This window comes from Filicampus tigris, chromosome 12 (genome assembly GCF_054856515.1).
Source record: "Filicampus tigris isolate MCC_2025a chromosome 12, RoL_Ftig_1.0, whole genome shotgun sequence".
NCBI classification, from domain to species: domain Eukaryota; kingdom Metazoa; phylum Chordata; class Actinopteri; order Syngnathiformes; family Syngnathidae; genus Filicampus; species Filicampus tigris.
In genome coordinates, this window is record NC_141228.1 from 19,718,578 (window position 1) to 19,732,427 (window position 13,850).

General features: G+C 40.3%; 1 protein-coding gene across 2 annotated transcripts; it reads left to right on the forward strand.

Annotated features, from left to right (window-relative positions):
* The first annotated feature begins 2,178 nt into the window (after positions 1-2,178).
* On the forward strand, positions 2,179-13,498 carry mier2 (mesoderm induction early response 1, family member 2). 2 transcript variants are annotated; one of them, XM_086046741.1, is made up of 13 exons: positions 2,179-2,264; positions 5,093-5,249; positions 5,333-5,446; positions 5,560-5,671; positions 6,847-6,926; positions 7,010-7,079; positions 7,154-7,305; positions 8,228-8,309; positions 8,464-8,558; positions 8,820-8,950; positions 9,066-9,211; positions 10,368-10,467; positions 12,242-12,388. In XM_086046741.1, the coding sequence occupies exons 2-12, from the start codon at positions 5,229-5,231 to the stop codon at positions 10,421-10,423; spliced, it is 1,059 nt and encodes a 352-aa protein (XP_085902867.1). In that variant the 5' UTR covers positions 2,179-2,264; positions 5,093-5,228; the 3' UTR covers positions 10,424-10,467; positions 12,242-12,388. The 2 variants fall into 2 exon arrangements, with proteins under 2 accessions (XP_085902867.1, XP_085902866.1); XM_086046740.1 differs by lacking the exon at positions 10,368-10,467 and having other exon boundaries at positions 12,242-13,498.
* The last annotated feature ends 352 nt before the right edge of the window (positions 13,499-13,850 follow it).

A 13,850-nucleotide genomic window follows, 5' to 3' on the forward strand; every position in this document is an offset into this window, starting at 1 on the left:
ATACTTTGCCCTACTTTTCTGGATGTTTTTTCTTTATTAAAACATGCACAGAATTATCATTTGATAATATATGAATACCTTTTTCCGGTAGCGTTTTGTGCTCTGTTTTGCGGATTTTTTTTTTTTCTTAAATAAACAAAGTGTACAAAATTAACACTCCACAACAAACGTGCAACTAAAATGTGTGTTCAACAGCATTCCTCTCATTCGGTGTATTTCTTTTATAAAGCAGGAAAAAAGATGAATCATAATAATTCACATTGAAAAATAATTTGTGAAAATACGTTAAAGCAAATGTTAAGACAATCGGCCTAATAAATTAATACATGTAACAGCGCATACAGGAGAGAACTTGAAACTAAATTATTCATCAGGTTACACTGGTTTCTATCAGTGTCGATATTGCCAATGTTGGCATTGGTATCGTTAATATTTGAATCGATTCACACACCACTAACAATATCCTTTTTAGAGACTTTAGTTTTTTGTTCTTTTATTTAAATAATAGAGATGAATCGAGTATTTCTTTTACACAAGTATCTGTTTGTCTTCTTATTTACCACTCGGTACTTACTCGACAAGTACAGAATGTGAGGACTTTTGGCACCTCTGGCAAACTGGCAAAATGAATGAAGAGAGCAGCTTCTGTCTTTATCTGCTTTGACCATATACTAGAATGCCTGCCCACTCCCTTCTACATACATAATCAGCACGCTATATCTATATATATCATTTTGGTTCAGCCAGACTCATTTCAAGGCTATGGGTCACTCAAACTAGAGGACAATTGAATTTAGGTACCAACATTTTTTGAAAAACTGACAAATTATTATTATTATTATTATTATTATTATTATTATTATTATTATTGAATGCTTTCAAGAAAAGCAGGTAAACAGCCTCCATTGAAGAAAGGCAAAAAAAAAAAAAAGATTAGAATTTCATCAAATAATCTGTTGTTCACAATAAAGCACTGTAAAAGATTTTGTATCGGCTGTAACGATGCCGTTTCAAAACCGGAAATCGCAATACTCGTAAGACACAAACGTATGTCGTCTTTGAACTCCAAGAGATCTGTCCTTCCAACACCAAAAGAGATTGCCTCCAATTATATGTGTGAGCACACGATGCTACAAAATTTAATATATTGTAATCTCAATTATTATTTTAGATTACTTAAAAAAATATATATATAAAAACCTAGACTGAAGATCATTTCTTCAGCAAGCCTCCTCTTACTACTGGTCATGTGACAACATTTTTCAGTGACAGTCACCTGACCGGAGTGAGTAAAACTGTGGCTACGGCTAATGCTAAAGCAGCTCGGTCTGGAGGGAAGGAAGAAACATGACAATTGTTACTATAAACCCTGACATTGCGAACCCTCCAATTCGGTCAGCACTATGGGAGAATTTCGACTACCTGGGTTAGTTTAGTCATGACATTCGTAAGCTGAGCCGTGATTGGTCGTTACCTGAGCCTTGAGCAATTGTGATGTCATTTTCAGTCGGATGAAGTGGATAAAAGATGAGAGTGAGTTTTGCTAATTCATCTTCCAAAGACACAATATTTACCACAATACTGTGTTTAGACTAGTGGGGGTTGCATAGACTATATCGTTGTAATGAACATTTTTGACTTAACTTCCTCTTTAACAAATGACAATTTTTTTCGGCGGAGGGGGTTGTCTACAAACTCCCCCTCTAGTAAACTGTGAATAAAAACACAGGCAACAGGCACAGTCTGCTCTGGCAAATGTATTTATTGTATTAAAACAATTCAAATCGGCGTTGTTGTATCGTTACAGCGCTACTTATTACACACACGTACGTTAGCAGAGCAGTGAATACAACAAAATGAATGAAGAAAAACACATATTAAGAAATGTAAATGTGTATGCCTTTGCGTTGTGTGTGCAAATGTTTGGCCACTTTAAACTAAGACCTCGGGATTTCATTATTTTGCTAATATTGTATTGATAATAACATTCTGGTAATGTTTTAATACGGCACAGTGCTTTAAAGATGTTTACTGTTGGGTTGGGGGGAAAAGAGTAAATGCTGGTTTTAAAATAATTTATAACAAGTCTAAGGCTCGCTTGAGATGTACATAATTACAAAATCGATGAGAGAAAAAGTGAAGTTATGTGGCCACAAGTACACAACTACTTGAGTGACTAACACACGTCGCGTTGCACAGTGCTACACAGCAGACCTACAACATCCGGGCTAGTCGGCTCACGCAGGAACGGAATGGCGGCGGAGGTAAGTAGACGAAAACGAGGCTCTAGTCGCCCAGACGACGGGCTAAACCAGGGCCAAATACGGCCGCTAGTCACGCACCACGGTACGGCGTATGTGTCGGCGGTGACACCGGCGAGCTAACGCGGAAGGGGTGGATGGGGGGGGGAAACGTAGCAACGCGGGGGTTAAACATCGGGGAAGTGGAGGTAGAGGGGGGAGGAATGGAGAAGCTCCCCGGCGTTTCGAGCATTTCGCTCGGCGTTAAAGAGCCATTCCTCTCCCTCCTCTTCCCTTAGAGCCGTCGAAAGGAACCGAACCGAAAACAAAAGAAGGAAGGCTAAAAACACGGCGGTGGCCCGAGCGGTGTGGTGAAGTTTTTACACGCGGAAAAAGTTGTCGGCGTTAGTCTTTGTCGTCCCTTTTTTTAGTGGGACATTTCGACTTTTTATTTCCTTCTCGCGCGATCCGCCGAGAAGGAAGAGGCGTTCAGCACCAAGTGGCAGGAAAGCGCCCCTGGTCACACAATCGCAAGTTCGCAACACAAGCAGCACAACTTTGTCACGACAACGGGCACTGTTTCACAAATAACACGAGCCAGTGGAGTGGGTCTTCTTCAACTGGTGTGCTACTGTGTAAAGATTACTTTGTTTCCTTTTCCCTTGTTGTTCTGGTGGCCTAAAACTTTGATGTCTGCTCCCAAGACATGCTAAAAGGAATCCCACCCCCAAACGAAACTACGTCCATGTCTAATGTTGCAAAATGAAACAAAAGATAAGGCATGGCGTTTTATCACCTTGTTTTAATGGCACAGATACTGTCTTATTATTTGCAGTCAAACACTAAATGTCCCCATACAACTGTTCGTAATTACCTCATATTAATTGATTAAACCCTAAATATACGAACCCCAGACTATGATCACCTAACACTTAGGCAACTATAGTTTCAAACTCATCTTACATCACCTGAAAAAAATTAAGCGGTATACGGTTATAAAACTTGCTAAAAGTGATGCTAATTCCGATCCTAACTTATGCAAGGAAGAAGTGGAAACTAGTGTAGGCTCTAAAATTTACTTGAGTACAAAAGTAAAAATGATTTTTTTACTGTTAATGTGCAGTATATTTTGATAACTTAACACAATGGTAAAACGTATCTTTTGTAGACGGTTTTGTCACACGCCACGTCACACACCACAATTTTGGAGGGCAACGCATTGTTTGGTTCCAGTGCTTATTGAGTGTTTAAATCCTGCTGATCTCAGCCGCCAACATGGCAGACAAACAAATGCTGATAACATGATGGAAAACTATTCACTTACATAGGATTTGTTCTGAGTCTTCTTTGAAAACAGTCACCTTATGTGGTATGTTGTTGTTTAAGAACAAGCTTGCGTTGGCTCAAATCTCCTGCCAACAAAAAAAAAAAATGTTCCCATAGCTTTGCAAATGTGAACAAAGTATGCAAAAGTAGCGAATGGTAACAAGTGTGTCTTGTGTAGTGTTTTTTCCAAATTGGCCGTCGAATTTTTGAACGCCAGAAGCTGGTGTTTTTTATGCTGTCACAGGATATAACACATTCAGCACAAGGGGTTAAATGACTTCTGATTTTTTTACATTCGACCATGATGTCATGTGTGTGTGTGTGTGAACATGAAAATCAAGTCCAAGTTGATTAATTGATGACATTGTTGGTATTTATTCAGCACGGCACAGTGGTCCCCAACCTCTTCTTGCACAACTTACCGGTTTAACATAAAGGCATATTTTGAACGACCAGCAGAGACACAAACATAAACAAATGACTAAAATACAACTAACTATTATGCTGACTAATTAGAGTAATTATTGGGAGCCTGCATGTTTCTCTTCAACTAGCTAGCTGCTCCTATCCTGCATTCCAGGATAGAGACAGCTGCCGGTACACTTTCAATTCCTTTTTTGAACAGAAGCAAACTAAACAAACACGTTATAAAAATGCATGCACAATACGATGGCCAGAAATGACTCCTTGACTGGCTAGTGGTTGGCTAGTTAACAGCCAGCCACTATCCTAACTTTGCTTTTACTTTTGTTTGCTGATACCGCCGGTCCGTGCTGTTCAAACCATACACACTCAAAGTCACAGAAAATACAGTGTAGAACATGAGGATGGCGACCCCAAGTGGACAAAAAAATCTCTTCGCCTAACATGCCTATTTTGGGTTTAATAATCCAAAATCAGTTTTTATCGGACTACACAATTAATCGATGGGATAAAAAGGAGAATTTTTTTTTTAATTAAGCAATCGAGTTTAAATTGGTTTCACCAAAATCCCCTTCTTGGACGGAAAAAACACAAAGTGCAAGCATTTTCCTTTTTTCTTTTTCTTTGTGTTATGCACAACAGTGACTTTTATGCAAATAATTTTGCTTTAGTGACACCTCAAACATCTGAACAGTCCTTTTCTTCTATAAAATAACAACGAAAGTCTACTTTTAATGGCAAGATGTATTTATTTAAGTACTCTTCAGTGGAACAATTTTACATTTGACATACTTTACGAACTATTGGCATGCTACTTAGTAGTACTAGCAGTAGTAGTAGTATTTATTAGTGTGTGTGCGTGCCTTGCGTGTGGGTACGTGTGGACATTTTTTCTTCACTTTCCCATCTTAATGATCACACCAGAGCTGACGAAGCTCAACTAATCGATGGGATAATCGGTGCGATAATATATTTAAAAATTATTCTATGTCTGCAGCTCTAGTCTAGTATGAGCACACCCTGACTGACAGAGACACATGTAATGCTGGCCTAAGACTTCTTTTCCCAGTATTGTGTGTGACCTCTGCTGTTCCCGTCCACAGGCGGGCCGAAGGCCTGTGGACCTGGCCGCCGAGGTTCCATCCCATTTGAGATCGTGAGATACGGCGATGAAGACTCTGGGCCGGAGAAAAAGTCTTTTTCGGAGTTGAAGGAGAAAACTCTCCTCTTCCCCAGAAGATGGCAGCCCAATCCCAGACTGTACGCTCAAGTCGACAAACGGATCGCATTCTGTATTTTTTTTTTTTTTCTCAAATATTCCCGATTATTGTCATACTCCGTAGGCCAGCGAGCTGCCTTTGGAGGAGCTGCTGGCTCTGTATGGCTACGCAGTGCCTGATCCAGCCAAGCAGAACCGTCACGTCTCCGCCGCTCTGCCAGACATGACTCTGGCCAAGGTGACAGCCCCCCATCAGGCCAACACGAACTAAAAAAAAAAAAAAAAAAAAAACTAAAAACACACGCACGCCGCTGTCGATATTGCAGCTCCAATCTTTTCTGCCTTTTCCAGAATCAGATCACAGAGGACATCTTTGCTGCAGCAGAGGATGTGGAGTCATCAGCGGATGATCTGACCCACTCAGTCACCTCCAGTACCTCAGATTTGCTCCAACACCTGCCCTGTAAGTCAAACAGCAGAGTGCCCTTTGCCTGATGTCGTGGCCGAGGACTGTAAAGCGGGGATACGCGCACATCAGGGGTTTTCCGGACTCAATTTGCACATCGGGGTTTTTTTCCGGGCTCAAATCGAGTCCAAGGCGGGTACCGCTCTGATGCCATGTCTCTCCGGCTTTAAAAACTTTTTTTTTTTTTTTTTTTGTCATTCCAACTGAAATCATTCCAATCGGAAGATCTCCGGTCTGTTTACATGTGGCGTGATCCACTCCAGTCTGCCGTTTACATGCGCCGCTATTACTATATACACTATTAATCAGAACAGCTGTTTTACAGCCGCGTGAGACGCGCGGATCGATGTAAACATCACAATTTATCAAGATGGAGTTCATTTGTCTATTTAGCACAGTAGTTGTGATTGTTGTAGGCTGGATGACTCAGTGGGTAGGGCCCTTGACTTTCGGACGCCGGGGACCGGGGATCAAAATCCAGGCAGCTTCCAATCGGGTGCCTCGGGCAGGACCCTTTACGCTATTCGCCGTGGGTTGATTGCGTCCGGAAGGGCGTCCGTCGTAAAAACTGTGCCAAAACGTATCAACCGTGTAACTCGCTGTGGCAAACCCTGACTGAAAGTGACTAAGCCGAAAGTCGAACAACAAGTCGTGATTATTTGAACACTTTTTTTAAAGCAACAACTTGATAAAAAGAGTTACAAGCAGTTTAAAGCGAGTTCTCCTGTCGCAGATGTGCTCTGGTAGGAAGTCGCCATTTTCAAGTGCGTGAACGACGAAGGCACTGCGCATTTTCGTCAAGACGGGACACATTCCATTCTAATCGGAATAAAGTTGTCGTTTAAACCTAGCAGTTTTTTCTCAAAATCTTTGCCTCTGTATTTACCATACACATAAGCATTTGCTATCATGAATATTGAACAGGTTTAAGCCCGCATCTCACCTGTTTACGAATGTAGAGAATGTTTGTTTTGCGCCAGGTTTCTTAAAGGGTTGCAAAAAGTTGCTAACAGTTTTAATTCATCGCGAGACAAAAAAAAAAAAAAATTGCCGCCAGGTAAAAACTGTTTGGGAACTTCTTTGCGATTTTTAAAGGATAAGTCAACCCAAACATATATCTTTTAAGATAAAGACTTTCTGATGTCCCCCCCCCCCCCCCCATCCCATCTCAGCTGGAAACAAAGACACATCCGTCTGCTCATCTGACGAGGATTCCGACGATATCTCCCTTCCTTCCAATGACGAACACAAGGTCAGTCACCAGAAGATTGATACTACACATTTTTGGCATCATTCAAGCGGCCTGACACAAATTTCTTTGCCATGCTTCACCAGGAGATCATGGTTGGTTCCATGTACCAGGCAGTAATCCCGCCCCTCAGTCCCTATACCTACCAGGAACAAAGTAGGAGGATCCTCTTGCATCCGCCATGCTCCCCACTTCTTTTTTTTTCGACATCTTTGGCATCTTGTGTCCAGTGTACAACAGTGACGACCAGTTGTTGTGGCGACCAGGTGCTCTTTCGCTACTGCAAGTGGAGCACTTTTTGTTGAATGCACAGAGGCCACGTGGCCACCAGGGGGCGGACTGCAAGCAAACGTGTGCCGACACTGTACGAGACAATGAGCAGGTACGTTTTAGTACACTTGATGTCCGCATCTATCTGTCCATGCATAATTGATAATGGAACACGCATAATGGAAACACTTGTTTGTATATTTGTATTAGGGCTGGGTTATAAACATTAGATGAACATTTTTAATTTGCTGACGCTGTGTCAAATTCATGCGACCACATAGGAGAAGTCTGGAGGTCTGTAAAAGCTGATTTTACAAATTTAACAGATTTTTTTCCCCCTCTTTACTTTAAGTGAAACATTTTAATGTTTTTAAAAAAAAAAAATTTTTTTAATCCTACTGGGATTTGCTTTATTTCTTCTGGGGCCGAGCAAGCGGTTTCGTCCAGTAAGTTATTTTTTTCAAAGAATTCATGTTAGTGGTGCTCCGACGGATAGGCCACCGATCGCAATCAGCATATGTCGATCAATGCCTTTCATCGCCAATCACAACAAAACGAGCATCCCCTCCTCTTTTCCTTAGTACTGCACCAAACCTGTAACTGAATCGTGATATTTGTGGTTTTTGCATTTTCTGCACTGTCAGTTTGAAGCAATGTCCTGTTTTTGCATAATAGATGTATGGAAAGATTTTTTTTTTTTTTACTCTGATTCATCAATGAATAAAAAAAAAAGTAATTGACTGATGAATCGATTATTTAAATAATTGTTAGCAGCCTTAAAATGAAAAAAAAAGTGCAGCTAATCCATGTGATATGTATCAGAATTGATATGGTCCGACCTCACTCACGGGTGATCAGTATCAGAATTTGCAACATAAAACCCCGATCGGAACACCCCAAACTAATATGCATCACCTTCCGCAGAAATAGTAGCACATACCTCGGGTCCAAAAATTCAAACAAATCTCTACGTACGCTGAGCATCTTGGTCAGGTTTTTAATTTTTTTTTTTTTTTTTTGGGCTATGTTACCAGGCACTGTATGAGCTGCTGAAATGCAACTTCGACGCGGAGGAGGCACTGCGACGACTACACTTTAATGTGAAAGTGTTCACTGGTAAGACTTGCGTTTGTATATATTTCATAAAGCTGTAACGCAAGTCAATGTTGAATTGAAGAAAAATAAAGGAAAAATAAATAGCGGTGAATGTTATGATACCGAATGCTTTGCCCAACGCTCAATTTTGCCGGTGCTCATCCCCTTTGTTTAGAAGAGCTGTGCGGCTGGAGTGAGGAGGAGTGTAGGAATTTTGAGCTTGGCTATAAAGTTTACGGGAAAAACTTCCACCTCATTCAGGCAAATAAGGTAAGTGCTTCAGAGGCAAGAGATATTTATTCCTGACTCGCAAGGCCATTGCCAGGTCCCGTTTTTTTAACGTTCAAAGTCCATTCACATCGATGTATACGCTCAACATTTTTCACTTACAATCACATGACTGTATTTAAGGTCAGACAGAGGAGAAAAACTCATTTGCATTTCGCCGTGTAGTACCAAACAACCGGGGGGGGGGGGAAAAAAAAAAAATCATTCTGTGTAATCGTAAAAAAGAGGCTTCCTTCTCTGAAGGTAAGGACCCGCTCTGTGGGGGAGTGTGTGGAGTACTACTACATGTGGAAAAAGTCAGAGAGGCACGACTATTTCACCCAACAAGCCACGAGGATCACTCGCAAGAAGTGCAGCTTGCAGTCGGGGAACGTGTGAGTTGTAAATTGTTGTACCTTCACCTTTTATGTGAACCGTGGAATTCAATTCTGGATGGGCCGCGACCAAGCATCCACACTGATGTGCTTGCCTTTGCTTTGCGTGCTACAGGGAAGAAGGAGACCAGGATGGCTATGCTGGCGAGATGGAGGGAAGCAATAATTCGGCCGCTTTACTGTCTCGCAGTACTTCCGCCGTGTCCGTAAAGCTGGCGCCTCGTTTACCTCGGCAGTCGAGCCTGGAACTGGACAAACAAGGTAAAACTCTGAAAGTTAAACAGGAGAATTTTGGAAGTTAGTTTGGAAGTAAGATGAAGTCATCAAAATGTAATCATGAATATTTCACTTACTTTGTGGGGCGCATATTCTAATGCAGTGGTTGTCAGTGTGTTACGCTGGCTCCCTCTAGTGGTATGCAAGAGAATCACCGAAATAAATTTTTAAATTGTGCGTAAAGTTACTGTATCTTTTGTTTTTAAATCCAGAACACTAAAATTAAGTTAGGTTGAACATAGTTCAGTTGTATTTAACTTTTAAGTACAATACGTTTGCATTCAATCTTTTAGAGCTGTTTCGTTTCAAACATTTATCCAGATACAAATTTCATTTAAATTATGTGAAGTATATTTTAAATTAAACATTATTTAAGTGCAATTAGATTTTTTTTTTTTTTTGTTACATTTATGTTTCTATATTGAAATACAGTATTAATTTTGAAACTGCATCCTGTTGCAGTGGCTTAGAATAGTCTTAAATATTAGAGATGGGTTTCCTTTCACATGCGACCATATTCGCTTCCAAGTGTTCTCGCTACCTGGAAATCGATACCGGTACTCACCGGTACCAATTTTCTGTACTTCTGCTCTGTTGTTTGTGTTAATAAATGATCAAACAATTTTGACAATAAAATAAAAACAAAAATCAATCTAACAATTATTTTTCAATATATCAAATTTGATGAAGTATTTTTTGAGGTGGTACTTGGTGTCAAAAGTTTGACAACCACTGTTCTAATGTATTAAGATGCACTTGTGTTTGCTCCGAGCAACATGGAAAGGTACGGGAAACTCTGGTCTATTTTTTTTTATCATTGAAAACAACAATCATATTGAAACAAACCACAGTATGCGGTTTCAGGAAGGGAAAAAAATGTCTGAAATGTCTCCACTCCCTTTGTACAGTATGTAAAGTGTTTACATACCATGTCAGATACATTGCATCACATTGCTATGCATCACACCAGTTTTGATGTTTTTTTTTTTTTTTTTTTTATATTCTGTTTTTTTTTTTACATCAAGCATTTGCCGTCGCCTTTCTGAATCATTTATGCATTTCTTTTCCCCATTCTTGTTTTGTGTCTGTGTGTACGTGCGCATGCATGCATGGCTCACCCCTTTTTGACACGGCGCCGCAGAGGAGGAAGGCCGCCCCCGGCGCAGACGGACCCCCCGCTTTCTCTTAAAGCCGTGACCTTGGTGCGGTCTGGCCTACAGAAAGCAGGCTGCAGCCTGCAGGTAAAGAAGGAAGGAGGCTTGTCGAACCTTGTCGCTACACTTAGGACAAGACGCCTGTTCATTCTGTACTGCCTCGTCTTTATTTTCGAGCAATGTGGCGTCAGCTGCTCCTCAATTGTACAGGTGCATCTCAATACATTTTAATATTGTGGAAAGTGAAGAATATATTGGATGTCAATTCAAAAGATGGAACTCGCATATTATATATATTCACTACCGAGAGTTAAGTATGTCATGATTTTATTTTTTTCATTCTATTTTTCTTGCCGATTTTTTTTTTTTTTTTTTTTTTAAATCAGGTAGTAGGTAGTCTGCCATTTTGGTTCATCCTCATTTTGTGCATTTTGTCCATTTAAAGACCAAGTGACAAGAGTTCAGTGAATCGGATTAAGAATATTAATAACTCATCGCATGTGGCCCAAAGACCGAAGATACATCAAATAAATGAACACATCTGAACCTTCAAATGAAAAAAAAAAAAATTATATTTACATAAAGTAATTAATGCGCATTGACAGTTTTGACTCATTTCTTTCCTCTAAAAGCGATGAAAAACTGTAATGACTGCGCAAGATTTTTTTTTTTTTAATTCGACTTGAATGGGACAAGGAAAAAAATTGTCTATCTGGATAAAGGTACAAATACATAAATATACAGTACAAAAAAAAAAAATTCTAACATTTAAATCACTATGACGTCAATGTAACTTGTCTGCCTCCCAGAGTTATAATGGCACCTTTTGTCTTTTCATAACCCTCCATAAACCAGGATGTAGATTACTAGCTAGCTAATAAATACTGGAACAAACAAACACAGCGCTGTAGACGTTTTTTTCTGTTTTAAAGAGGTCAACCTCAAAATCTTCTTTACAATATTATGTTCTATTAAGCCCCACTAGTCTAAACACAATATTCTGATTAATAGTGTGTTTGTGGAATATGAATTCAGCAGCAAAATCCACCCGTTTTTATCCATCCCAAAGGGGGCGTCCATTTTGTCAATGGCTTTCGACCGAAAATGACATCACAGTTGCTCAGATAACAACCAATCGGGGCTCAAAATGGCCACCCCCTGTGATGGATAAAAATGGGTTGCTCTTGCTGCTTAATTCATATTCCACAAACACACTATTAATCAGAAGGCTGCGTTTAGACTAGCGGGGGCGCATAGAACATATTATCGTAGAGATAATTTTGGGGTTGACTTCCTCTTTGACAGTTTGGCGGATGTACACGCTCTATTGAATGACATTCGAGTTATATAAAGTACAAAGGGAACTCCATCATAGAATGAGGATGCTTGTACGCCTCGGGGTGATGAACTCTGATCTGGCTTCATGTCAAGTATGCAAATAGTGCGACATTGTAGCATCGTGACACAATGTAACCACTGAATTGAACAAAGAGATGTATGGACGATTGCCTGTGCCTTTCAGACAGACGTTTGACTTTATTTACTTTGCTTTTAAACCAATTTAACTTTTTACCAGAATTACTGTTTGGAGTTATGTTGTGTTAGAAATGCAGGATAAATGAGTAATTCTATTTTTTTTTCTAACAACCTCTAGGTACTATCCAAGTTACTAGTAAATGTTTAAACAATACCCAAACCCCCCCATTTGGGATCTTTTTTTTTTTTGGGTGGGGGGGTGGAGTCTTCTCCATGCTCCTTGTGCGTGTTTTCATCCCATTTGCATTTGTGGGGTTTGTTCAATAAATCTCCTTTTTCCACTTCACTCACATTTTGGTATCTCTCCTCCTATGACTTTGTCTAGATGGAGAACTGCAGACGCACGGCAATGGCTGTCCTCAGAACCCGTTTGCCCGCCCCTGCCCTCTGCCCGCCTCGTCGGATCAGGGGGATCGCTCTTCGGGCTGCGGCGCAGGTTTGGACCAGCTCCAAGGCCATCGGCGCCCACCGGGCTTCTTCCAGTTCCACATGCGCGACAGTCCCCTGATCCCCGACGTCTGCGGCGCAGCAGGTGATGTGACTGACTCCCCCGTGGCCTGCGGGTGGGACTTCACCTGCTGCGTGCCTCCTCTTCCCCACCTCATCACCTCCTGCCCCGCTTCTCTACATTTAACTCCCTCCACTCCCTTCAATGAAAGCACTTGGGAAAATCCTATTTGAATAGAGATGCGTTCTTCGACTGATAAAAGCAAGCAGAACAAATGGGGGGGAAAAAAAAAAAAAAAGTCCACTTCCAGAATACTCTCACGGAGGAGGCTCTGAAACCGTACGAGCGACACGCGCTCAGCACTGCTTGTTGCTGCTCTAAATCCATTCACACAAAGATCACTTTATTCCGACACAAACGTCCTCTCTCCTCTCTGTCATCCACTCTCTGTTTGTCTCCATTCTGTGTTTGCTTGTGCTTTTCTCCTCTGTCCTTATGTAGACAACAGATTTCATTTCTAGATTATTTTGAGATTGTCATGAGATCATCGTCCACACCGGGGTGTTTTTTCTGGGTTTTTTTTTTCTATTCGCACCACTGACTCATACAATAGTGCCGGCCGCTTGCAACATTCCCACCGAGTATGTTGAGCAAGTGTTGGGGAAAGTCACAAAGAAGCATTCAGAGTGCCACAAAGTTAGTGGGTGAAATCAGAAAGGTTTTTTTTTTCTTTCTAACTCAAACAGTCATTCATTGTTTTTTCATCAATTTATGGGCACATTTAATTGTGGGTTGGACAATTATAAACTGGATTAGCACAGTATATAACTTGGGTTATAAACCGTTCTAGCCCTTCAGAAAATAACCTGAGGTATCAACTGCACAGATCCAGATCATACCCTGAACTCTCCCAGACTATAATCAGGGTTAAATTAGATTAACCCAGGTTATAGGTATATGTTGTGAATTTGACTGGCCCAGTTTATGACCTGGGTTAAAATATATGATCTCAGAGTAGAACTCAGGGTATAACGGTTACTGGCCCAGACTGTATCCAGGACATAAAATGGATGAACTCAGAATATAATCTGCAGTATCAAATGGGTTGACATGAATTATAGCCTTTTAAAAAAAAAAAAATATATATATATATATATATATATATATATATATATATATATATATATATATATATATATATATATATATATATATATATATATATATATATATATAATTTTCCCAGTTTTAAACAAGACTATCATAGAACATTCCCCCAGGGATTAAGATAGTTCAGAATAAAACCCAAGGTGTAAACTGGACAAACCGAGATTATGCCCAGGGGTAAAATTGACTGTCTAAGTAAATGCCCTGAGTTAAACTGGATTGTCTCGGAATATAATCCAGGGTATGAACATAACTATCCCAGACTCTACTCAGGATTAAAATGGACTATTCTGGAATTTACCCTGGGTATAATCTGGAC